Source organism: Sycon ciliatum, chromosome 10 (assembly GCF_964019385.1).
Source record: "Sycon ciliatum chromosome 10, ocSycCili1.1, whole genome shotgun sequence".
Lineage (NCBI taxonomy): Eukaryota > Metazoa > Porifera > Calcarea > Leucosolenida > Sycettidae > Sycon > Sycon ciliatum.
Genome location: NC_088652.1, coordinates 20,724,814 through 20,750,726, shown reverse-complemented (window position 1 = coordinate 20,750,726; position 25,913 = coordinate 20,724,814). Strand labels below are relative to the sequence as shown.

At 48.8% G+C, this 25,913-nt stretch overlaps 1 protein-coding gene and 4 long non-coding RNA genes across 5 annotated transcripts; 3 read left to right on the top strand and 2 right to left on the bottom strand.

Moving 5' to 3' along the window:
- Positions 1–16,882, top strand: LOC135826190 (uncharacterized). The gene is made up of 4 exons (XR_010555227.1): positions 1–561; positions 9,793–10,000; positions 10,445–10,671; positions 16,822–16,882. It is a non-coding gene; the product is annotated as an uncharacterized LOC135826190 (long non-coding RNA).
- On the top strand, positions 5,938–9,381 carry LOC135826424 (uncharacterized). Its single transcript, XM_065339034.1, has one exon. The coding sequence runs from the start codon at positions 6,246–6,248 to the stop codon at positions 8,718–8,720; it is 2,475 nt and encodes an 824-aa protein (XP_065195106.1). The 5' UTR covers positions 5,938–6,245; the 3' UTR covers positions 8,721–9,381.
- Positions 16,721–22,900, bottom strand: LOC135826189 (uncharacterized). Its single transcript, XR_010555226.1, has 3 exons — positions 22,183–22,900; positions 18,732–18,816; positions 16,721–16,815 (listed from the first exon to the last, which is right to left on the bottom strand). It is a non-coding gene; the product is annotated as an uncharacterized LOC135826189 (long non-coding RNA).
- A 955-nt stretch (positions 22,901–23,855) lies between these two features.
- On the top strand, positions 23,856–25,016 carry LOC135826290 (uncharacterized). The gene is made up of 3 exons (XR_010555242.1): positions 23,856–24,015; positions 24,499–24,929; positions 24,988–25,016. It is a non-coding gene; the product is annotated as an uncharacterized LOC135826290 (long non-coding RNA).
- LOC135826291 (uncharacterized) lies at positions 24,153–25,841 on the bottom strand. The gene is made up of 2 exons (XR_010555243.1): positions 25,459–25,841; positions 24,153–24,704 (listed from the first exon to the last, which is right to left on the bottom strand). It is a non-coding gene; the product is annotated as an uncharacterized LOC135826291 (long non-coding RNA).
- Between the last annotated feature and the right edge of the window lie 72 nt (positions 25,842–25,913).

The following is a 25,913-nucleotide window of genomic DNA, read 5'->3' as shown; positions in this document are numbered from 1 at the left end:
TAATGTCTTATTTCCACTCTCTGTCACTGTGTCTTTCTCGATTCTCAGAGAAAAAAAAGAGGGTTCGTATTTTACTATTTTCTCCTCACTGAGCTGCCTCTCGTTTCCGTACTGAACAAAGGCGAACCCGTACAGAAGGCGAGCCTCATCGGTGCTACATCAAGCGGCCTGAGCTCAGCCTCAGGCTTAGGGACACCGCTAACTAATACTTACCGTTAGTCCATGTAGAATTTCTGAGCAGGGGTCGCTGGTATCGCTCTCAGTTTGGGACTCTTGCTTCCGGCCCCTGTACGTTGAGCTCATGTGGTGCGGCTGACTGTAGATCTACCAGCTCCGGTAGTCGTTCGTCAATTCCTGGGTCTCGCCTGTCTGTCTTGCTTGTGAGCTGACCATCGGGAACGCCGTGCCAATCGAAAAACAGTAGCCCCTACGTTCTGAGTTCTGAGTTCTGAGTTGGGCCTCTCCGCATCAAATAAATAATAGAACAAGGTCGGTTTCATTTCAGACTCGGATAGAAGACATCTCCATGGCCAGATACCGGTACTACTGCAGAAAGAGGAGGTAAGTTGAGTTCAATAAGCTCGAGATTGAAATTCGAGCGAATAATCAATGTTTGCTGCTCGCTGTGCTACAATGTAGCTCTGTGGTCGCCAGCACTCGCTACAGTGTATAACGTTTCCACTTGAACACTGATAATACGCACACTCATAGGATGGCAGGGAATGTACTGTCCAAGTACATGTACAGTAAACCTCGTGAATACCGACCTCGGATATAACAACAACTCGCGAATAGCGACACAATCATTGGACCAAGTGACTACTTGACTGCACACTCTCAGCCTCACAACTAACGACAACTCGCTGATAACGACATTGTTCTCATAGTACGATCAAGGGTCATTCTTCGCAAGGTTGACTGCACAGTATTTCCAGAGTGTTAGCGGCCACACTTTAGGACACATTTAAATCGCCCCAGCGGCTCGGACTCCAAATAGTGAACGTGAATTGACCAGCAGTGCTGCTGCAATCCATGCATGGAAAGCATGCATGGTGTCAGTTGACTGCTTTTCACGTGCTGCAGACCATCTTTGCACTAATGCCAAGTTTCCACGTTTTTGACAATGTCAGTTCTGTGTACATGTGAGGGACATTGCAACCTATTGTAGGCAACTTTTGCTAGAACTTCAGTCGCAGTACTTCTCAGCTTTTGAACTATTGGTAACGTTTTGTATGTGACCGGTATCCTATCAACTTATTTGTTCTGATGTTCTGTGGCAGTGGAATATATTAACATTTTTAACATTCTATTTGAGTAACACACTTACAACAAAGTATTAGATTGCATGTCAGACGTTGAATTTTGTTGGCGTCTGTATTGCCTAAAAATGGGAGTCGGACATGCGGTGTAATCCGATCTTTAACCAAAAAATCGAATTCTGGGCACGAAAAGTAGGGGAGGAGGGTTCCGACTTCGACCCCGGTGCGGCTAACATTCCGGAAAATACCGTAGCTTTCCAAACATGATTCAATCCGGAGCAATACACTCGCGGTTGAGCCGTGTCCGCACTATGCAAGCCTTGGTGTCCGCCGGTCTTATCCGAGTATGCACTAGATGAGTTCCCCTGCACATGTATGTGATTTTCCCCCCAGCAGACAACATAATCAAATAACTTTCATAGCAGGTTTGTTCCACAAACCCGAAGTAGATGTGGAAGTGCCGAAACAATCCACTTTCAATTAGATGAGATTGCACTGTCCCTAGGCATTGGCGGATAATGCTCGAAAAGGTGGCAGATTCTGCTCAAAAAGCAGTGAAATTGGCAGAACCATACAAACCTTATGCCGGGCAATTCCTCGAATTCTGCTCCATTTCTTTATCCACATACCAAACATGCATGAAACTTACCAGAAAAAGTACCGAATTCCGCCGATTTTTCTGCCGGCATTATCCGCATATGCCTAACTGTCCCTTGTGATTGGTGTGGCCACCTAACATATTTTCTTCTACTACGGCACAAACAATGCGTGTACAGGAAGTAGGATAGTGGGACAACAGGGTTCTCACCAAAGTGATGTAGTGGGGCGCAGTGCCCGCCCTCACTTTTTGACCGCCCCCTTTCAGAAAGAATGCGCCACCTTTCGGCTTTCGTAGTGTTGGATCCCCCCCCCTCCTACTTTTTGTGCCCAGAATTCGAATTTAATGCGCCATCTTTCTATATTATGCATGATACATACATAACGTGTAGTAGCATAGCATAAAATGGCGGTAGTAATCACAAAAAGTTGGGTCCGATGATCACCCCCTTCACTTTTGCTCTGGCTATAAACGATAAGCAAATGGACGCCCGCCCACTCATTGTTTGTTGCAAGCACCGTATCCAGTATTAACGTTCTAGTTCTAGCCAAAGGGGGGGGGGGGTGTAGGGCCCCCTACTCTGTTTGCATGCCCCCCCCCCTGTGAAAAAGTCCCCCCCCCTTACTCATTTTCCGATTTTTGTGATTTTTCATGCTATTTTACGAAAATGCAGTCGATACTCAGAAGCAGAAGGTTCATAAAGGCTCTTCTCTGGGGAGAAGCCGGGGGTTCGCCCCCTTACGTTGCTTTTTCATGGCAAGAATTTTTTTTGGAAAATGGAAAAAAACCAAGTTACGGGGCAGCTGCGTTCTCTACGTTTTTTGACCTGGCTAGAACCCTGCAGTATAGTCATGCATCAAGTTTAAAATTCCGTTATCTAAACTCGTGAATCAAGATAGCCACTGCTGGATCTGACGAGGACTGTCATACCAGTCAGCGCCCTTTAAACATGTTTGCCACGGTAATAATTTGATCAAGTACGACCGCATCTTTACTGTATCCATATGAGGGTCTACCGGTTGTTAGCGGCCGTCGTGAATTCCCTTCAGGAACGGACACGATAATTTACTTTTTTATTTTATATTTTATGAGGTCTTGGACTGTCTCCATCGCCACCTCTCAATTTCTCAGGTCATCTTCTCCGAGCAGAAATGCAATGAGCAAGCTTGCACACTGAGAACGGCAGATCGCCAAGTAGGCGGAAAAGCAAACCGGCTGACATTACGCAAATAGCCAATGTAAATTAGAAGGGAACATGGGTACGAGTTATCAGGTTATGCAGCAACTGTCCACGACTCTAACAAGATATTAGAGAGGTTAAGATGCACGCTATTTCTGATGTGATGCGAAAGTTCAGCTTGTGTTATTTGGCTCGCGTGTTGAAAAACAGCGCGAGTGACCTGCAGCTCACGTCGAAATTTGGAATTTTACGCCAAATTTGACGTGAAATTGCACGTCATGTCGGAAACAACGTGCATCTTAACCTCTCTAATAAGCAGTTTGTGCCCTGTTATGGCACTTTCCGACTCCTGCTTAAGTCATGGCCAGTTTCTACAGTACTGCTCAGTGACATCCAGTCGAGTTTCTCAAGTACGTGGCGCCGGGCGTTGCGCAGCCCTAGACCTGCGAACACTGGGCTGCAAAAACGCGCATGGCGCCAACTTGACTCTGGCGACTGGATTCCATTGAGCAGGACTGTACATCACTCCTACGCATGTGTTCTGTTCTTTATTACTGGCCCAGTATCCAAGTTGAACAGCAACTGCTGTACTGGCTTCACACCTTGCAACCTTACGGCTCTAAGCCCGGTCTCTTGCATCTACGGTAGTTTTTTTACGAGCCTTTGAAAGTGAAGATGATGGCTTTGTTCAGGAGGACACTGCTAGTTTCTGTTGTGCATTGTCATCCAGTATGTATTCTAATAATAGCACAGCCACAGCATTCCAGGTAGCTTCTAAATGAAGGTGTTTGGACACGGACGGAGAGTTGGTTAGTAGTTTCCTGCCATATTGAATACTTCTGCAATATTGGCCGTTTTTTACCTTTGTGCATTGACGTGCCTCAGACGGTGACCACCCGGTGATTGTCTGAGCGGTTATTTGCGGTTATTCTTTGTTAACCATGCAGCGGAATTGTTCACTGTATTGTTTATTCCAATTGTTTCCTTTCGTCTGTGTTTGGCTCCTGATGTGCTGGCTGTGTGCTTTCAACCTACCAACCTACCATAAGAATCGCTGCGCTCCCATTATTCCATCAGATGAAGATGATGATGAGAAGAGATGATGATGATGATGCGATGAAGCATTCAGATTCTTGCAGTTGTTGCTAGAGTCGGTGTTACGTTTATTTCTTGTACTTGTGTGAAAAGATCGAAGAACACCACCTATCGAAAGGCGTGTGTTGTATGAGTGTCTACAGGGACATTATTAGCAGTTCGAAACTGAATAGAAGGGGCGTTCTCCATCACTCCGAGGCCTTGTTGTTGTGGATTGCCGATAGCGGATTCGGCGGATCTCGTGATCCTCCATAAGGGCCGATTCCCACTACGGTACCGTGAGTGCCGTGCCGACGATTTGGGTAGGTCACGTGTACCCCACGGTACGAGCTTGAAGCTGAGAGTGATTTACACCTGCGCCCAATCATTCCGTGCATTCCGTCGGCAGGCCGGATCACCATTTTTATCAATTTCTGACTTTGGTCCTGAGGGAAAATAGCGGGGGAGATGACTGGAGAAAGCTCAAGAATCAACCAATCGAAAAGCCAAAAGCCAAGAAAAAACTTCGTACCACAAATACAAAAGAAAGAAAAAACTTCCTTTCAGGGAGTAGTAAAATACCTACTACTCACTGCATTCGACCTCACGGAATACCACGGCATGCCATTTCCACCCCCCAGAGACCCTCGGCACCGGAATGTCCACGGCGCGGCACGGCAGGAGCCACGGAATGAACTCGCGCCAAAACTGCCCCTCACGTGAGCAAATCACCATGGGTACTCACGGCACGGCACTCACGGTACCGTAGTGGGAATCGGCCCTAACATGGTCGCATGGTAGCAGAGGATGGTTTTCCAGTAGTGTCAAAGTGAGTCGACAGTTGTAGTGAGTTTCGATATCGAAGATGGAGGACGTTGACACAAGAGTCGAGAGTAGCGCGGAAGACGCGGTAGAAGAGTCGCAACAGCGCGGCGGTACGCCTCAGCAATCGGATTCTGTGGCGAGAGATGAGAGCATTGTCGTGTTGCGCAAACGGAAGGCGCAAGCAAAGGGACACTTCACCAATGCAAGGAGGGCGCTGTTGGTAGGTGCACACAATGGGCAGATTGAGGACGTAGAAGCGGAACAGTCACGTCTACAAGGCTGCATGGAGGAGGTCGCGGCAGTCATCGACGAATTATTGTACATCACCAGCGATGTCAAGGACAAGTTACTGCTGATAGCAGAACTGGAAACGCTACAAGCCGAGTACAGTGCCGCAGTTGAGGATCTGCCTGTGCCTTCGTACGGGACCGGAGGCGATCAGGAAGTCACTCAGGCGCAACAAGGAAGTGATGCAGTATCCAGCCAGCGAGGATTTACTGAGAGTGGTAGATCTACTCGTAGTCGTAGAGGTCACACACGGACCTGGCCCTGGGACTCGGCCAGTGCAACTAGTCCTAGATACGCGCCGGAATCTAGTACTGTCGGAGGACTCGCGATGAGTGCTCTAGGTGATTGGCAGCAGAGCGCTGAGCCTGAACCTGAGGAGGCCGGCTTTCTCAGCGGTATCGGAGGCTTCGGAGCCTTTGGCGGAGTGCGAGGAAGACAGATGCCCGTGGCTTCGTGGCCTGGGTACAGATATCGGGAGAGACCACTAGCTGCGTTACAGGAAGAAGATCCATGGATGCGTCAGTCATTCGCAGCGCACTCGGACTCCCCCGACTCGGAGACTCGAGACACGCGCGCCGAGTCACTTGAACAACACCAGGGTTTCGCCAGCTACAGCCAAGGAGCAACGGACATCGCGAACCAAACATCACTGCTAGCTTCGAAGGCTAGCGGAGCTGCATCAGCAGCGTCAGTGCCCTCAACTAGTGCAAACATAGTCAATAGTTCGACAACCACGGTACTCGCTTCCGGAAGATCGCCATCGATCACAGCCACTAGCATCTGTGCTAGAGCGCCTACACTGACCACAGCCAGCGCGCCAGCGTCAGCTCCGAACCTTCCAAGTAGTAGTAGTAGTCGAACGAGCGTACCCGCGGCTGCGTCTTGGACAAGCCACAGCCTACGTGCACCGGTGTCAGCAGTCAGTGCCAGTACTAGTCAACCCTATGCAGGTAGCGCTCCAGTCCTACAGCCTGCAGCGTCTAGTTCGCAGTTTGGAGGCCATCAGCACTTTCAGGCTGCCATGCCCAGGGCAAGACCACCGCCACCAGCGTTTGCTCCACCGCCTGGACATGAGCCATGGACGCAGATGAAGAGAGTATCCATAGAAACTTTCACAGGAGACAAGAGGAGGTATGAAGAGTGGAAGGCGTCCTTCATTGCCTGTGTTGATTCGTCACCAGCTACTCCAGAGTACAAGTTCCTCCAGATGAAGCAGTTTCTGGGCGGGGACGCGTTGCAAGCCGTCGCCAATCTAGGCTACACGCAGAGAGGCTATGATACAGCCAAGGCACGGCTAGAGAAGAAGTTCGGCGGCAAGCGCCGTCAAGTCGCAATGTATGTGGAGGAGCTGGCTCGGTTTACCGGCATCTCCGGAGACGACCCCAGGGAGCTTGAACGCTTCGCGGATTTACTTGAAGTCGCCACAGTGAATCTGCAAGATGCTGGTCATTTCGCTGAGCTTCAGGCCGGAACATTCTACATGAACCTGCTACGGAAGCTGTCTGAGAAGCTCGTCGCCCAATATCAGCGGTGGCTATTTGAGCAACGGAAGCAAGAGTCGGTTCTCGCTCTGCTAGAGTGGGCTACCCAAGAGGCGGAGTTCCTCGTTACGGCAACGGAGACAGTACGAGGGATGACGCGGTCCCGGCAACCCAGATGGAGCAAGCCGACCACGAATGCCAGCGGCAACAGTGAAAAGGCCCGGACCTATGCCAGTTTCAGCACCAGCTCAACCCCGCAGAAACCGCAGAAGTCGCCGAAGTGCCCCACTTGCGAAGGAGAGCACGGTATCTGGCGGTGCAAGGCATTCCTGGAGATGGACAACGTACAGAGATGGACTGAGGCCCGGCGAGCAAATCTCTGCTATCGCTGCTTGGCATTTGGACACCGAGGTGGTAAATGCAAGCGTGGTTGGACATGTGGAGTAAACGGCTGCCAGGATAATCATCATCGTCTCCTCCACGCTACGAAGGGTGGTGCGCAGAAAGGCACGCCGTCTAGTGGCCAAGCCAAGGATACACCCAGTGATGCCGAGAGTAAGAACCGGACAGGCGAATTAGGTGGTTCTTGTCACGCAGTGCAGGCTGTTACCGAGGGGGAGCTAACAGCTGGAGCGACAATGGCAGCTCACTCGTATAGCAAGGTGGCACTACGGATTGTGCCAGTGATGTTACGCAACGGCCCACAGGCAGTCACGGTGAATGCCTTACTGGACGATGCTAGTACAACCAGCTACATCAACACAGCCGTGGCTGGCCAGCTCGGCATCAGTGGAACTTTGCGACGGTCGACAGTCAGTACATTGAATGGGAAGGTGGAGACCTTCAGGACAGCACCGGTCAGCTTTACCATCGCTAGTATGGATAACTCGTATCAGCAATCGGTGGCAGCGTTCACCACAACGAACGTAACCGGAGACCTACAGCCTGTGGACTGGTCGCAAGAAGCTGAGAAGTATGGTCACCTCCGGGATATTCCCTTCCCGGCACTGCACAAGCCCAACGTCATCGAACTGTTGATTGGAAGCGACAATGCAGAGCTAATGATGTCCCGTCGAGACATTAGTGGCGCTCCCGGACAACCAATAGCACGTCAAACACCGCTGGGATGGACATGCGTTGGCAAAGTACATGCAGCGGACACAGACTCGCACCAAGAGGCCTTACACGGCCAGTCTTTCCTGTGTTACGGCGGCCCATCTGTGACATCACTTGAGGCAACGCTACAGCGTTTCTGGGAGGTAGAGCGCTACGGCATGAGCGATGGGCTTCAGGAGCCTGGCATACGATCAGCCGAGGATGAGAGCGCGCTCAAGACAGTGCAGCGGGCTATACAGATGGTGGATGGACGATACCAGGTTAGCATACCATGGAACAGCAGGAAAGTTGAGCTCACGAATAACATTGTGATGGCCAGGAAACGGCTGACAAGCACAGAGCGCCGCCTGCAAAAAGATAGCACAGTTGCAGCGGCCTACCGAGATGTGCTGAAGAGCTACGAGGACAAAGGCTACATCCGGGAGCTTGGTGCAGCAGAAACGGAACAAGATCAGTGCTGGTATCTGCCACACTTCGCAATCGTAAGGCCACAGAAGACCACAACAAAAGTTCGCATAGTATTCGACGCAGCAGCTAACTACCGTGGACTGAGTCTGAATGATGCAATCAACCCGGGGCCAAGGCTGCAACGAGACCTCTGTGACGTCCTGACACGGTTTAGAAGAAAACCAGTTGCGATCGGATGCGACATCTCTGAGATGTACCTACAAGTGGCATTAGCACCGGAAGACAAGCCGTATCATCGCTTTCTGTGGCGGGACAGGCCAGACGCTGATGTGCAGCACTACGAGTTCAATCGCCTCGTCTTCGGGATCAATGCATCGCCGTTCCTAGCTCAATACGTGGCACAGCAAACGGCGCGAGAGCATGCAGTTACGCACCCTCTGGCAGCGGATGCAATCCTGGCATCGACGTACATGGAAGACACCATGGATTGAAGTTTACCCGGGTCCAGACGGGCATGTGCGAGTTGTGAAGCTGCAGGCCGGTAATCAGCAATACAAACGGCCTATCTCCCGTGTGTGCCCACTGGAATGCTGAAGTCATCTAGTGAGGTACCGCTACAGTCAGTAGCCGATATACTGAATGTATCATACCGAGAGGATCACTGTGCAAGCTGTGTGCCTTGCTGAAAACGTGAAATAGCTATTCATATTCTTCCGTTGCAGCATGTGGTGCTGCTGCCCATTATTCTCTGTGCACATTTGTTACGCTGTATATGCATTTTTGGCATAGCAAATCAGTAGTTGCCACATGCTACTCTGGGAGCATATGGCGAGGGGGAGGATGTTCAGGAGGACACTGCTAGTTTCTGTTGTGCATTGTCATCCAGTATGTATTCTAATAATAGCACAGCCACAGCATTCCAGGTAGCTTCTAAATGAAGGTGTTTGGACACGGACGGAGAGTTGGTTAGTAGTTTCCTGCCATATTGAATACTTCTGCAATATTGGCCGTTTTTTACCTTTGTGCATTGACGTGCCTCAGACGGTGACCACCCGGTGATTGTCTGAGCGGTTATTTGCGGTTATTCTTTGTTAACCATGCAGCGGAATTGTTCACTGTATTGTTTATTCCAATTGTTTCCTTTCGTCTGTGTTTGGCTCCTGATGTGCTGGCTGTGTGCTTTCAACCTACCAACCTACCATAAGAATCGCTGCGCTCCCATTATTCCATCAGATGAAGATGATGATGAGAAGAGATGATGATGATGATGCGATGAAGCATTCAGATTCTTGCAGTTGTTGCTAGAGTCGGTGTTACGTTTATTTCTTGTACTTGTGTGAAAAGATCGAAGAACACCACCTATCGAAAGGCGTGTGTTGTATGAGTGTCTACAGGGACATTATTAGCAGTTCGAAACTGAATAGAAGGGGCGTTCTCCATCACTCCGAGGCCTTGTTGTTGTGGATTGCCGATAGCGGATTCGGCGGATCTCGTGATCCTCCATAACAGGCTTTTCCTCACTTTCTAACCTGTGTCCTGAATGCGTTGTGCTCTGGTTTGCAGGCTGAACAGTGGATACTTTACAGTCAATGTGCACTGCACTTCAGCGAACAGTGTCAGGGTGGCAGCGACCTGATCAAGATGTATCCCTGTGTGTCGTCAACCACGACCGCTGTGCTGCATTCTCCTATCGCCAGATTGCTGCGGATATGATGGAAGCATGCGCGTGACCATATCGCAGCTAATGCTAGCTTGGTGTTAGCCAACACAGGTGAGATATCATCCAGCAATCCCAAACAAGCATTATAGTCGCCAGACACAGACACACGCACCCCCCCCCCCCCTTCCCCACGCCACATTCAATTACGACACTAGTAAGGTTTTCATTTCCTGGGTTGAAGAAGACGCATTCGCATTCAAAGGCCTGCGCTGTGCATGACCAATACGTTGGGACGGGCGAGGCAGCCCTTCATCCTTGACTGAAAGACTGAATTTTTGCCACCCCTGTGGCCGGGCATGATAACAGAATCATGTGCACAGAAAGAACTCAAGTACATTGTAATGCAGAATCATGTGCACAGAAAGAACTCAAGTGCATTGTAATGCAGAATCATGTGCACAGAAAAAACTCAAGTACATTGTAATGCAGAATCCTGTGCACAGAAAGAACTCAAGTGCATTGTAATGCACACTGATCTGTGTTTTTGACTTGCAGGAACAAACTGTATGTCGAAGGGTGTGCCATTCATCTCTCAAAGGATGATGTCGAAAGTCTAGACTAGAAGACGCCACTTCGATCAGCTTGTCATCCTTCTCCAATCTGATTGAGAAGTGCCAGTTGTGATGCTGCAACATTTCAACCTGGGATTCAGGCCGCTCCCCACCTGGGATTCAGGAAGTTCCCCACCTGGGGTTCAGGCTGCTCGCGACCTATTGTGTCAGGTAAGCAGTAAGCACAAATAGGCCATCTTCTCAGGCATGCATGGTGGTTGTGTTCCTTTTAGTGTCAAGCATTGCAGCAAACACTTTTCCCGACTGAAGAGAATCATTAGGAACGAAACACACTGGTTGCAGCACTCCAAGTGCACAGAACAGTTTCTTCTTTCCACCTAGCACCCGCGATGTGCGATCACATGTGAGCCGTGCGTTACTAGTACATCAGTGTCACCGTACAAACAACACCAACTAATTCTCGCTTACTAACATTGGCGATATCCGATCAGGCGGTCACCCGGGTCCCAGTGTATGTACCATCTATGCAGAAATTTGTAGTGTGATTCCGCAGCTACATCTCAAGGGACAAACACGTGCAGCGTGTGTGCTCTTGAAATCAGAGCACTCCAATTTCAGAAATTTCCGGTGCTCAATATTTTCGATACGAGGGCAAAAGGCCAGGTTAGGTGAGCAGAAATTGTAGGTACAGAGAAGCAGTTACCCTGTTGGATTGTGTGTGTTGGTGTTTGCTGGGTGTATAGTCAACTTTGCGTATAACGACACTCGGCGGAGGCATCAGAAAAGTGTCCTTACTCGCAAAGTGTTCTTATACCCCAAGTCTCATCATATGTATACAGGTAGAAGGGACTTTGCTCTGGGCATGGACATTCTGTCGTTATTCGTGAATTGTCGTTATACCCGCAGTCGTTATTAGCGAAGTTGACTGTATTGAAATTTTAGGTATGAAACAGATGCACCGAAAGTACCGAAAATAAAAGTACACCGAAAATTTGTGAAATTACAGTTCTTCTAGCCGGGTACAGGGATACTTCAGTCAGGATAAAGTTCTCCCTGATGTATCACACCCTTTTCTTTGCATCATATACACGCATCTTTTCATGACCCTGCAAACCTGTATCCAGTCATTTGGCCTCGGATACACAATACTCAGGCAATAATCACAGATTGCTATGTCCATGGGGGAGGAGGTAGTGTGCTTTAGTCCATGGGGGAGGAGGTAGTGTGCTTTAGTCCCTGGGGAGGAGGTAGTGTGCTTTAGTCCATGGGAGAGGGGGTAGGGTGCTGTAGTCCATGGGAGAGGGCAAAAGTGAAGGAGAGCGCAGCACCGCGCTATGTCGCTTTGGCGAGAACCCTGGCAAGACATGGTAACCCTATGCACTACAGGCCGCAATCCGACCCTGGAGGTAGAACCTTTATCAGTTAATGCTTCTACTGTCATGGACATGGAAATCCGGTCGCACGTCTAGCGGCCCCAGCGCGCTGGTCATGCAGCCGTGGGTAAGCAGTACACACATACGCGCTGCAGCTCGCATGACTGTGCACTGTTCTGTATGCGCTGAGGGCGCCGGCCCCGGTCAATCGACTGGATTTCCATGTCCGCTACAGTACCTGGATCTTATTAGGGGGCTTGTTGAGTACTGCTGGTATGTAGTAAATTTTGTGAAAGTCCAAAAACAACTGGCGTCAAGTTGGACCGGTCACTAGTGTGGGCCGACGTATGACATGGTAGTATGCTGCACAGCACACTGCACTACATAATTATGACATGGTGGTATGCTGCCCAGCACACTGTACCTGGGCGAGTGGGGCGCAACACCCGGCCTTACGGTTAGCCATTACAGACACCACAGTGCCGCTCAAAGAAATCCGATCAAAGAAATCCGATCACATAAGGAAGATGTGAAGTTTGCAACCTGCCCCATTTCACAGCCCATTGTTCACAAGTCTAGGGCTGCGCAGCGATTGGATTCCATTGAGCGGCGCTGTGGTGTCTTGAACCGCACAGTGGCTGTGGTGTCAAGATGGAGCGGGTGTCACAAAAACGTACTACAACACAAGCATGCCCACGGCAGACTCCTTAGAGACTGTGTCACATACCCAGCACGTCTGATTGATTTGCAAAGTCACACAACACGTCCGATCTAACTTGCAATACACTCATTGCCGAAGTTGTGTTGCCATGGTGCAAAAATGGCGTTGGATGGCTACGCCTGAGCGCTCGCGCTGTCATCGCAGCCCACGACACGTCTTCCTGCTGTGCTTTCCTGACAAATTAATTATTTTGTTTCGCTTTGTCCTTGTTGCTGGAGGGTTTGATTCTTTGAGATACGGTAGAGCGATTTGGAGTTGTTCAGCCGAGAGTAGTCCTGAGAAATGGAGAAAGAATGGGAGAGAACGTGGACTGCGGATCAGGTCGCTCTGTTCCAGCGGAGGCGAGCAGAGGGTTACGAGTCTCAGTGCCCAGGCACGTCGCTCCTGATTATTTCAAGGGGCTCGATGTGCAAGTGGCACTCGAAACCAGTGCTGCGCAGAGTGCCCATGTTCCTGCCAGTGTCGCTGCTTCAGCCGGGCTGGCGCTGGCGTCTCCAGTGCAAGCAGTATACCTAGTAGCTAAAACCACTCCTGGACCTGCTGTAAAACCCGCCACTCAGGGCCAGTGCAAACAGCAGCTGATGCTGCTACTGAAGGGGCCACACATTCACTTCTGTCCAGCTCTGTCCTGCGCGCGCTCCCACCTCTTGTGGGGATATCATGCGCTTACGCATGCAAGGGCTGCGCCAACTTTGCAAAGACAGTATTCCCTACCAAGGGCGTGTATCCAGACGTGATCTTTACCTTCTCATCTGTGAACATTTCCACTTGAGTACTGCTGGCGAAGGGGTTCCAGACGAGGAGGCAGACAAGCCTGCATTACCAAAGCCAGTAATGGCAGCGTACAAGAAGCTACCAAGCTTTTCACACATAACATCTGGCTGGTCTCTATCTCGCCTAACTAAAATCCCTTTCTTCATTACTGAGGCTGTCAAGCACTATTATGTGAAATTCACCGGACAAAGATTATGACAAGGAGAGCTTGCAGTGCTACAAGCAACTTCGTGCGTACCAATTATTTGATAAGCACCACCTTCACCATTTGGAGGGAAACCTGTTTGCAGGTGGAACAAACTTTTGTTTCGTCCGTGCGAAATGCTGGCCATCACAAGATACATCAAAGCAAGCCTACACGTGTATCGTCTGCATCAGCAGGGACGATCCAGTGTGCTACGGTGGATACTGCCAGTGCATTTCCGGATAATGAGAGTGCTGTTCACATGTCGCGGCTTTGCTGTTTGCGCTGGATGATTTTTGCAGCCATGGCATGCAGAGTTTGTCTGGACCTTCTGTAACAGACATGTTGTATGCATGCACGCTCGTGCTTCTGACTGTTTTTCTAGATCATGGCTTCTCTTCTGATCTTTCCTCGTCATGTCTGTTGACTTTTGTGAATTATATCATCTTGTCAAACATAATAACATTACACTGTGAACGAAAGCAACATTTCATTCCACCTCACCTCTCAACCCCTCACAAACAACCGAAAACTTGTCATCGATTGCAGTTATTTTTTAACGACTTTCTGGATCAATAATCATCATTTTTATGTCTTCAAACCAGAAATTGGCAGAGATCAAAATGGTCTGTCATCATAGTAAAACATTGACTTACAAGACATCAGTGTCTGCTCCAGCGCCGGGTGAGCCGGGTAATCCACCCGGTTGGGCGGCGCTTGGACCCGGTTGAAAATATAGTACTGGGTCACCTGTGACCCGGTTGGTACTTTACACTTTCGAACTTTGAAAGGACTGACTACACGGCTTGTATCAAGAGTACATGAAAACGGTTTTCATGTACTCTTGCTTGTATGTGTCAGATACTTCTTCTTCCTTCGTAATTTTCTAATTCCTGTCCTCTCTTTTCTAAATGCGGCTTATCCATTCGCCTTTATATCATTGGGCCTAGTTCCCGTTTATTGTCCGAATGCAAATAAACCAACCAACCAGTTAAAGCACGTGACTCGGCTGGTGAGACAGCGCCAGGTACATGTGTACCCGGCTCCGACCCGGTTGAAATGGTTGCGCCAGGTACACGTGTACCCGGCTGTCCTACAATCCTAGAGCAGACACTGGACATTTCTGAATAATAACTTCGGACTGACGTTAGATTATTACTGGAACAAATCATTTCTGAATGCACAGATTGAGCTAAGTGGAATACTTGGTTGGTTGATAGAACTTGTATTTCCGGTGGAATATACGTAACAATCTTTTTCACATTCACGCAGTATTTATTGGAACAAATTCATATTTTGTGATGATGATGGTCAGCCAGTGTCGATGAAACGTCTAATGGCCATCGCTGAGGACCAGTGGCATACAAATGTCTAAGGGTAGATAGGCCGCGCCAAGTTTGCATCCTCTTGGCTTTGGGTTCGAGGTATTTGAACAGGGCAGAGAACACTGCGGAGTTAGGCAGCCCGGTGAAGTGCCTGAACTTGTCAGGATTGTTTCTGATGCTGGCTAAATCGATCGAACGACACTTCAGGCTCTCGTACTCTTTTTTTAATTTCACTGAAGTCTTTTTCTAGGCCAGCCATGTGATTATCAACTTCACTCGGGTCACTTACACGGATATATCTGTGATCACATGGCAAACCCTTCACATGACCAGGGGTCGGTGCTGGGTCAATAGCCGAACAGACACCACAGAAACGACCCCGGAATCATCAATATCTTGTGGCTCCTCAGACTCTTGACGTTTTCTCTTCAGAACTCGTCTCGCTGGTTTAGGAGTTGCCGTCCACTGGAACTGGGTTGGCACAGCGGTGGGGTTGAGCCATTTTCTTTCTGGCTCCTCACCAGACAGGAGCTTGCCGACGTAATCATCTTGTTTGAAATGAGAGCTGCATACTCTGGTGTTTGATGTGATCTTGAAATTTGATCCCACGTCCCTCCTAATTTCAAATTGCCATAACTTGCACCTTTCTGCATCGCTGGGAAAACGATGAATTGCAAGTGACATATCTAAAGACCGATTACTGCAGAGCGGAACAGCACAGTAGTAGCCCCTGCCTGAAGTTCTTTTCCGCTTCTTGGCAGGTTGGCTATCAGTGCCAGATTCCACTGCGGCTGACCCCACGGATACTGAAGGCGAAGAAACAACACCAACACTAGCTGCAGCGACAGTTTGTTCGACTGGAACCGGTTCAGGAATGGTTTTAGCTACTGCTTGCACTGGAGACGCCAGCGCCAGCCCGGCTAAAGCAGCGACACTGGCAGGAACATCGGTACTCTGCACAGCGCTGGTTTCGAGTGCCACTTGCACATCGAGCCACTCGAAATAATCAGGAGCGACGTGCCTGGGCACTGAGACTCGTAACCCTCTGCTCGCCTCCGCTGGAACAGAGCGACTTTATCCGCAGTTCAGGTTCTCTCACGTTCTTTCTCCATTTCTCAGGACTACTCTCGGCTGACCAACTCCAAATCGCTCTACAGTATCTCAAAGAATCAAACCCGGCCTCCAGCAACAAGGACAAAGCGAAACAAAATAATTTTGTCAGGAAAGCACAGCAGGAAGACGTGTCGTGAGCTGCGATGACAGCGCGAGCGCTCAGGCGTAGCCATCCAACGCCATTTTCGCACCATGGCAACGCATCTTCGGCAATGAGTGTATACCATGCAATGACGTCATCGTCTTAAAAATAACATTTTACAAAATTTAATGTTCAATGTTATAAACTGGATTTGCTACGCCACCCAGACTCCGAATCAGATTCACACAAAATCAGCCCACCACAGCTAGAAGTATCTGGTGTTGTTGGACACTCAATGATGATGTGTGTATACAGAGGATCAACAGATTTAAATAGCATTCTGCATGATTGTCAGATCATGGGAGGTGCAGCAGGGAAAAAAATGTTTTGGGTGGTCAAGTGTGGAGTCAGTTAGTGTGCGTGCATATGTGTGTACGTGTGTGTGTGGGAGAGGGGGGGTGAAGGCATATGTGTGTGTGTGTGGGGGGGGGGGGGGGGGCTGAAGGTGATTGATCACCTGTCTGATCAGGCAAAAATCAGAGTCAAATGTAGCACGTAAATATGCTGCTATTTCTCAAACCTTGACTCTGATTGGCTGAGAGGACAGGTGACCAATCACTTCAGGCGCTAGCTTCGGAGAGAGGGAAGGTTATATAAGTAATCATTCTGGTAGGGGATGGTGGTCGGGGTTCGGGATGGCCAATACTATAGAATTTTCTTCGCATGAATTTTCTTCGCCGGCTTGCTTCTTGCTGGCTTGCCTTCTTGCTGTCCCCCTGTGTCTGCAGGACAAGAGACAACACACAGACAACAATGGCCGACACGCATTGCGCGAAATCACGCGACACCTGTACATTTTAATTTTCGATCTGCGGGATGAAGATGACGACGTCCATGCATCAGGTATCAGGGGGTAGTAAGATACTGGTATATTACTACTCCACGCCTCAAATCGTGCTGTCAAGCGTATGCGGGGGAGTGTATCATGCCATCCCTTACACTTTCCAGCTCAGGGTTACCCTCGCTACCAATGGACGAAATTTCAGGGTCACAGCTTGCGCAACGGCTTTGTCCTGTGCGAATGGCCACTCGACATACTCAGCACAAATTTTCTATTGCATGCATGCACAAAATGTTCAACTTTCGTATTTTTGGCGACTTTACCACCGTCGTGGAGGCTGGTTGGTGAGGAGCAGGTAGCCATCCCTTGTGGAATCAAACACATGGTTCCACAGTGTGGCTGATTCCGCAAGAGCCAGGTCCATACGAGGAACATTCGCTTTGTCTTTTGCCATCGAAGTAAGTCACTTTTCTTGTTCTCAGTGTTTTTTACGTTCAACGTTTCTGAGATTTTTGAATTATTCACTTTTCATTCTTTCATACTTTATTTCTACTGCCTCACTTGCCTTCTGATCTGGAGAATGTGACGGAGGTGACTGTTGGTTACTGCCTGGTATAACGGTTGTCGTGCTGTTGCTGTATTTCCGTCCTGCTCGCGACGTTGTAGATCACAAACAATTTGAAATCACATGAATTGTACTTACCGTCGTGCGTGCGGTATTAGGATACATTGCGACGATCTAATCTGCACAGTGTTTCCAACACTGTGCAGATTAGATCGTCGCAATGTATCTATATGTGTGTCTGGTCATCCTGTGCCACGCAAGAACTCCAACCAGACGCATTCGTCCTCGGCCCTGTTGATCGATTGTCCACTCGTCTTTCCTTGAAGAACGATCTATCAAAAAAAATTGAGCTCGAGGACTTTTTGCAAAAAACGGCTGAAAAAAGGAAGAAAAAAGGGTGCTCAGAATGAGATTCGAGTACACAACCATGGTCCCAGCAGTTTATGTGGATGTCGCTCATAGATGCGCGATTTCGCGCAATGACTGGAGGAAGACAATTGAAGAACTGTCAGCAGACATTGCCAATATGCAGTTCATTGGTTTGCAAGACAAGATAACATTAACAATCACAACAATGGCCGACAAGAGAAAGGAGCCAATGAAGGAATTATCAGACATTTTCAGTGTTCACCAATGCTTAGCTGCTGCTTTTTGTACTACTAGTATTCTTCCCACAAGTAAACTGCATTCTTCCCTGCATTACCACTGCAGTATGGCCAGGGGTTGTCTTGACTGAGTGTGGTGGAGGTGTGTGTGTGTTGTGGGGGGGGGGGGGGGGGGAGGAGGACAAGAACGAATCCTGCTGCTTCATGCTGGGACTCAATGCCTGTGTGAATATGATGGTGTGTGTGTGTGTGTGTGTGTGTGTGTGTGTGTGTGTGTGTGTGTGTGTGTGTGTGTGTGTGTGTGTGTGTGTGTGTGTGTGTGTGTGTGTGTGAGGGGATACTACCACTGCTGCAGATCAATAGTGTGTGTGTGTGTGGGGGGGGGGGGGGGGGGTACTACAGCTGCTGCATGGTTCAATTAAACCTGAATGGAAGCGGACAGTTCATGAATACAAGCCTGTGGCAGAGAACACCATACAACCCGTCAGGTGCGTAGCCCCGTGTACCCCCTATAAATTTCGACCTAGGTTCAGCATGTACATAATCACCATGAATGATGACATGCACCAGCCAACCTACACATATGCGGCCGTGCACCCCCCCCCCCCCCCCCTGCAAGGGGGATCAGCTACGCCCCTGATCCTTACATGCACAAACGAAAAAGCAATGCAATAGTAAGGCACATGCCCTTTTCCTGCGACGGAGCTCCGAGTTGCCTTCTAGCACCCATGCAAACATGCACACACTTGCATGACAAGAGACAGGAATAGACCTGGACCGTCACAATTCACAAACATCAAGAAGCACAAAGCATGGATAAGTTGAAATAACGTTATCAGATCAGATGGGCAGGATACGCAACTGATGCTACTGTTGTAGCAGGGGCGTCGGACACGGTACGGTCACTACGGTATTGACCGTACTACCTTTTGCCCCAGGTACCCCGTAAATCAAAAAATCCACTGATCTGGACTGTAAATTTCCAAAATTTTCGGCTCCACCCCCCCCCCCCGCCACAAGTAAACTGTACTTCAGATGACTGACCGTACCACACTAATATACCTTCCGACGCCCCCTGTGTAGTATGCCATACACTCTTTGCCCCCTGTGTGGTAGTGTGCACTGCACTCTGCCAGTGCCCAGCACTAGGACACTCTCTCTACACTGGGTGCAGCATCTGGTAAATAAGGAGCGCCCTGCTCGCGTGAGAGTCAGTCACAAGGAGTTTCCACACGCCCTCAGGAATGTCTTCAAGGATCAAGACGCAGATGCACTTTTGAAGTCGTAAAGAGGTGGGAGGTGAGTTGATCAAACAAACCAACACATAATACATGTAACACTATAGTCACCATGATTATGTTTCACATTGCCAGAGGAACTACGTGTTTGGCAAAGAGTGACTGAAAAAACAATGGGATTTCAAGCCAGGTTGAAGGAGCAATGACAATGGTGGGAACAACAGCACCAGCACCTCCAACCAGTACCACACCTCCAACAGTACCAGCACCTCCAACAGTACCAGCACCTCCGACAGTACCAGCACCGCCAAGAGCACCAGCACCTCCAACAGTACCAGCACCTCCAACAGTACCGCACCTCCACAGTACCAGCACCTCCAACAGCACCAGCACCTCCACCAGTACAGCATTCAACAAGCAACTCGTCCAAGAGCACAGGCCGATTTGCAGAGCAGTAACGTTATACATGTACAAGTGCAGTGTTTGCGCACTCACTTGGTTGTTTTTGTTCAGCGATAGGGAGCATAATGAGAGAGAACCAAGAGAGAGAGAGATAGAGAGAGAGAGAGAGAGGGGAGAGAGAGAGAGAGAGAGAGAGAGAGAGAGAGAGAGGAGAGAAGAGAGAAGAGAGAGAGAGAGAGAGAGAGAGAGAGAGAGAGGGAGGGAGGGAGGGAGAGAGAGAGAGAGAGAGAGGGAGAGAGAGAGAGAGAGAGAGAGAGAGAGAGAGAGAGAGAGAGAGAGAGAGAGAGGGAGAGAGAGAGGGAGAGAGGAGAGAGAGAGAGAGAGAGAGAGAGACAGAGAGAGAGATAGATAGAGATAGAGAGAGAGAGAGTTTGTGAGAGAGAGAAAGAAAGAGAGAGATGCAAAAAACTAGCACAAGAAAACTGCCAACACTAAGTTGCTCTTCAACTGCCTCACTCGGTGTGTGTGTGTGTGTGTGTGTGTGTGTGTGTGTGTGTGTGTGTGTGTGTGTGTGTGTGTGTGTGTGTGTGCCCAGTGTAGCTAGCACGTCCAGTGTGGTGTGGTGACCTTGTACCCGAGCACATCTCTGCTGTGGTGACCTTGTACCCGAGCACGTCTCTGGTGTGGTGACCATGTACATCAGCAACCTCATAGCAGCCAATTTACCCGTGACAGCCAATTTACCCGTGACAGCCATTTTCTGGTGTGGTGGCCATTTTCTGTGTGGTGGACCGAACTACGCTGACTATACACGAGCTACGCGCGCCGCGAGTCTTGAATGTCACTACCCCCCCCCCCCCTCCCCCCAAGAATGCAAGACTGAACTAGCCCCCCCGACCCCAAACAGTGAGGACTGACCTAGCCCCCCCCCCCCCCCCCTCAGACAAGCAAGACTGAACTAGGCCCGCTCCCCAGTCAAGCAAAGACTAAGGTTAGCCCCCCCCCCCAAGAAAAGGAATACTACATGTGCAAATTAGCACCCCCCCCCCCCCTCTCCAGACCAAAAAGACTGAACTAGACCCCCTCCCCATTCAAGGAAAAACTTAAAACTACCCCCCCCCCCCCCAGACAAACAAGCCTAAACCAGCTCCCCCCCCCCCCCCGCCCCATGACAAGTGAACCTAACATGGACCCAGACAAGCAATACTGCAATACTGAAGGAGACGCCCTACACATACACACACTCGTTCTCTATTTTTCTTTGCAACATTGTCATAGCTATACACCATTGCCTGTGGGTATACATGGTATATGGACATCACCAACTGATGCATACCCTGACATGACGCCATGCCATCCCAACATGTATGACAGCATGCATTGCCACTGTACGCAACACTCCCAACGCAGCCTGTATAACCTCTATTGCACACAACCAGCAGAGCTGACAGCCAACTGACAATGTTGTTCATATTTGGACTTCTGATTTTCAGTATTTTTGCACTGTGTTTTTTCTCTCACTGCCAATGTACTGTCATGTGCAGTGCTTTTAAAACATGTTCTGTATTTTCCTTTACTTTACTGTATTTTCCTGGGTGTTAGCTGCACTGGGGTATAAGCCGCACCCCACCCCCACATGGCTGATCTATCCGTATCGACTTTCCGTGTAGTTGCTCAAATTCTGTAGTACAGACTGTACTGAGGAAGCAGTGATTTTCCTAAAATGCAGTCGATTAGCCTCACTGAACGCGGGTGTTGCACTTCTCTCAATACACCGGTGTGCTGCCTTAATTAAAAGGTAGCACTGTAGCACTGTAGCATGCAGCCACGTAAAAAAGAGTAAATTATCGTGTCTGTTCCGGAAGGGAACTCACGACGGTCGCTAACGCCCGGTAAACGGCCTGGCGGCAGATGCAGCGCCTGACGGTGGGGGTGAGTCGATAAGTCTCACAACCACTGGCACAAGTGCCGAGAAACCCCATAAGCCGCATCCATGTACCACTAGTGCCTGGCCACAAGTTCCCAGTTGACTGTGGGTAGCAGCACGGCTGGAAAAACCACTCCCAGGTAGGACTTGAACCAGGTACCTGTCGTATCTCAGTCAAGTTCTTTGACAAACCCATTGTGCCTGCCTGGATCATGGACAGCCACGTGGCAGGGTATACAGGTAGGGAATAATTCACTTTTTTGCACAGCAATTTTACTATGCAAAATCAAACTTGAATAGGAATTAAAAAAATGTTTAGTAACAATTTTCTTGATCACTTGACAACATTGTCCTTCTGGAGGGCCAGGTGCAGGTGCAGGGCGCTGCTGAAAACTCTCTGTCATGTTTTCACCATGTCAGCATGTTTCTCTACCAACCGGTTTATGGTTGCAGTCAGAAACACTTTTTTCCGTACATAACATTGTGACCTCCGCCTAGCTCCTAACATGCTGTCATCGTGAAAACAAGCCAGTTCCAGTGTACATCAAAGCAGTCCGGCACACAAACGTACCTGAATTCTGATGTCAGATGAGAAAACAAGTGCTGGAAGCAGTAGCCCACCCTCCACTCCGCTACTGAGTGACTGGTGCTAGCCCGGAACGCGTGTAGCTGTAGCACAGCATGACTCCTTTGCTTCGCCATGAGACACTCTCCTCCCTAGCGCAGAACTACATATAGCGCAGTAGCTGCTTACTGTACGTAGCTACGCCATGCCAAGTCGACGGCCAGGTTTAGCTGTGCTGTCGATATCATAATTAAATGACTGAGTCGTCAACTAGCTGTGTCCATCAGGAGGACCACGAAGTGCACGCTGCCTATGAGTATGACTCTGAGAGTTGTCCAGGGCTTCAGCGACGATACGCATGGGTCACACTCGCTGGGCACAAATAACTAGCCTGACAGTACGTACATACACCCACTAAGCCGTTGTTGCCGGAAACTAACACCTGCCATGGCACACTCTGCGACTCTGGCACAAAAACGAGTTGAAGCTGTCCAGAGCTTTTACAGGACACTAATTATTTACCGCGAGGAACACAAGTACCGTTTAGTGCTTCTTCAACATGGCCACTTTCTAACTATTGGTCCTGTAGTTTGGAGAAGAAAGGACAAGTAAAATGCGGCGAAGCACTCAAATAAGAATATTCTCCGCCGCAGCAGACGACCGAGCGATGGAAACAGGAAGCTATTTCATTGTAGTGTTGTGCCACAGCAAGCAGCATGCTAGCACCACGTCAACCTAATGTAGCTAACGCTCGTGACTTCACACGAATGCTAGCTAGGACTAGGCCAGTGGGTGACTTGTTTCTTTCTGGACCTCCAAAACTGACTATCGAGTGTCGTTAGTACGAGTACCGGTACATGTAGATCTGCGACTGTTGTGTAACAGGAACTGAGGAAGTCGTGAAATCTCACACTCACAGCTACATCAGTACAGTCATGTAGATTTCACCTTATTATTTTTGCTGCTGCCGACAGCAAGGAGTAGTAAAATACCACCATTTTTTACTACTCCCTGGTTTTTATCAGATACAGTAACTTGATAAGCCCCCCCCCCCGCAGAAAGAGTCTGCAAATCAGGGAGTCGTGTAAACCGGGTTTATGGTGCAAAACGTGCCTTTTTGGTTCCAGCCTAGCTAGCCTCTTTGTAGCAAGCTGTAAATGTGCAATAAAGGTCGACCGCCCAAATCACCATGGTCACACAGTACTACTGGTACCGGGTATACCGGTTAAAGGGGAAGTTAAAGGGAAACTGAACGCCAAAAATAAGTATGGCTTATCCGAAGGAGAATTGGGCACTGATTCCGATGAGCTATGTCTCGAGCCGATCAGAGAAGAGGAACTGTGTCAAATTTCATAAATAACACCTCCCATATTTGGAAATTGGCCTTGATGACGTGCGTACTGCTTAGCTGTCACCATGCTGTGCATGTTCAGCAGTGTAATTGAATGGAAGAAAACAATTACTTTGGTGTGTTGCAGCTCTGTTTCGTTCCCTGACGGTAACCAAATCTAGATGTAGGAATCTGTTGAGCAGGAGAGTGACACATGTCTTCCCGAAGGCTGTCCAGGCTGCAGTGGTGATGAAGAAGACACGATCATCACCCCGAGATCGATCGTAGCGAATTGGAAAACTCATGGTGAATTTGCTTCCACTCCAAGGCAATGTCGAGGTATGAAGGGTGCTTGTACTGCCTTCCAAAGTGAAGAGGAGATGAACATGGCTTTGCATAGCTGTTGTTCTATGCCAACTTACCTACTCTTGCTGGTACCGTAGTGGCATATTGCAAATTTCGTGGACGAACAACTCTAGTCACTAGTGGCTAGTGAGCAACACTAACAGGTGAGATTTTTCAATTCGACAAAAATTGTTTTTGTTTGAGAACTGACAGTGGCAGTCATTAGACTCAGTAGGTGTCTTTGCTGCTTCTCTCCCTTCATATCGGTAGGGTTGTGCTTGAAGTAAAAATAAATAGAAAATGTGGAACAAAAATCTGATCATGTAATTCGAATTTGAACTTCAAAGTATGTGTACATCAAATCACAAAAATGACTGTCAAGGTGGTGCTGTGCATTGAAAAAGACTGGGAGCTGGCAGCAATGGAAAGGGTAGAAACGAAACCAGTAATGCAGAGTATTCATAAGGTAGAGGGAGATGAAAACGGGAGAGGAGTAGTGAGCACTTCAGTTTGAAGTAGTGTCAATAGACAGCATCGTGTTGCATACGTTGTGAATATTGTGTGAATCTAATAATTGTCACGAAATTGATATCCAAAATTATTATCCCCTGAGTAGTAGAATGGTGTTCTCCTGTGTTTACATGCAGAGCCTTGACGTTGCTGGACGAGCGACAATATAAATTACATAAACATGTAGCTCGTGATGTGGGATGACTGCCGTATCGCATTGCCAACGCAAACCCATCCTGTGTCAGTGCAGCCATCCAGCAACTTGAACTCCCCGGACCAGATGCCGCTGCAGCTGAACACCATGCCGATGGAAAGCCAGGAGTTGATAGCGAAGCATTCTGGTCTGCACAGTACAAGGCAAAGAACAATTATGAATTACAATGCATTGTAATCTTTCCCACACTTCTTTGTAAAAACAAACAAACAGTGCCATTATCACAACACTTGATCAAGCATCTTGATGGAGGTATTTTCCATTGTGCTGGCTCAGCATCTGCACCAGGAAGACCATGTACACTTACACGTATCTTGTGTGTGTGTGTGTTCGTGCGTGTGTGTTTGTGTATCTGTTGCTATGTCTAACATAGCTTTTCGCTATCATCGCTTCCGCGATGGGCAGGTCTGAGGTATGTGCACACGTGTGTGTGTGGGGGGGGGGGGGGGGGGACGCACATGTGTATGGGTAGGAATGTGTGTGTGTGGGGGGGGGGTACACGCACATGTGTATGGATGTGTGCGCTGCATGCGTGTGTCTGTGGGATGGGGTGGGGGTGCACGCACATGTGTACATATGTGTGCGCAATACAGCATGTGTGTATGTGTTCGTTGAACACAGGGTGTACTCCTGATTACATAAACTTCGTGATCATTGTGATTTCATGTGCTTTGAAGTTGAACTTCGCAATACATGTACTGATGCTTGATTAGATTTATGTTCCACATGTTCTATTTATTTTATTTTACTTCAAGCACTTGTACTATTCAAGCACAACCCTACCAATGAAGGGAAAGAAGCAGCAAAGACACCTACTGAGTCTAATGACTGCCACTGTCAGTTCTCAAACAAAAACAATTTTTGTCGAATTGAAAAATCTCACCTGTTAGTGTTGCTCACTAGCCACTAGTGACTAGAGTTGTTCGTCCACGAAATTTGCAATATGCCACTACGGTACCAGCAAGAGTAGGTAAGTTGGCATAGAACAACAGCTATGCAAAGCCATGTTCATCTCCTCTTCACTTTGGAAGGCAGTACAAGCACCCTTCATACCTCGACATTGCCTTGGAGTGGAAGCAAATTCACCATGAGTTTTCCAATTCGCTACGATCGATCTCGGGGTGATGATCGTGTCTTCTTCATCACCACTGCAGCCTGGACAGCCTTCGGGAAGACATGTGTCACTCTCCTGCTCAACAGATTCCTACATCTAGATTTGGTTACCGTCAGGGAACGAAACAGAGCTGCAAAACACCAAAGTAATTGTTTTCTTCCATTCAATTACACTGCTGAACATGCACAGCATGGTGACAGCTAAGCAGTACGCACGTCATCAAG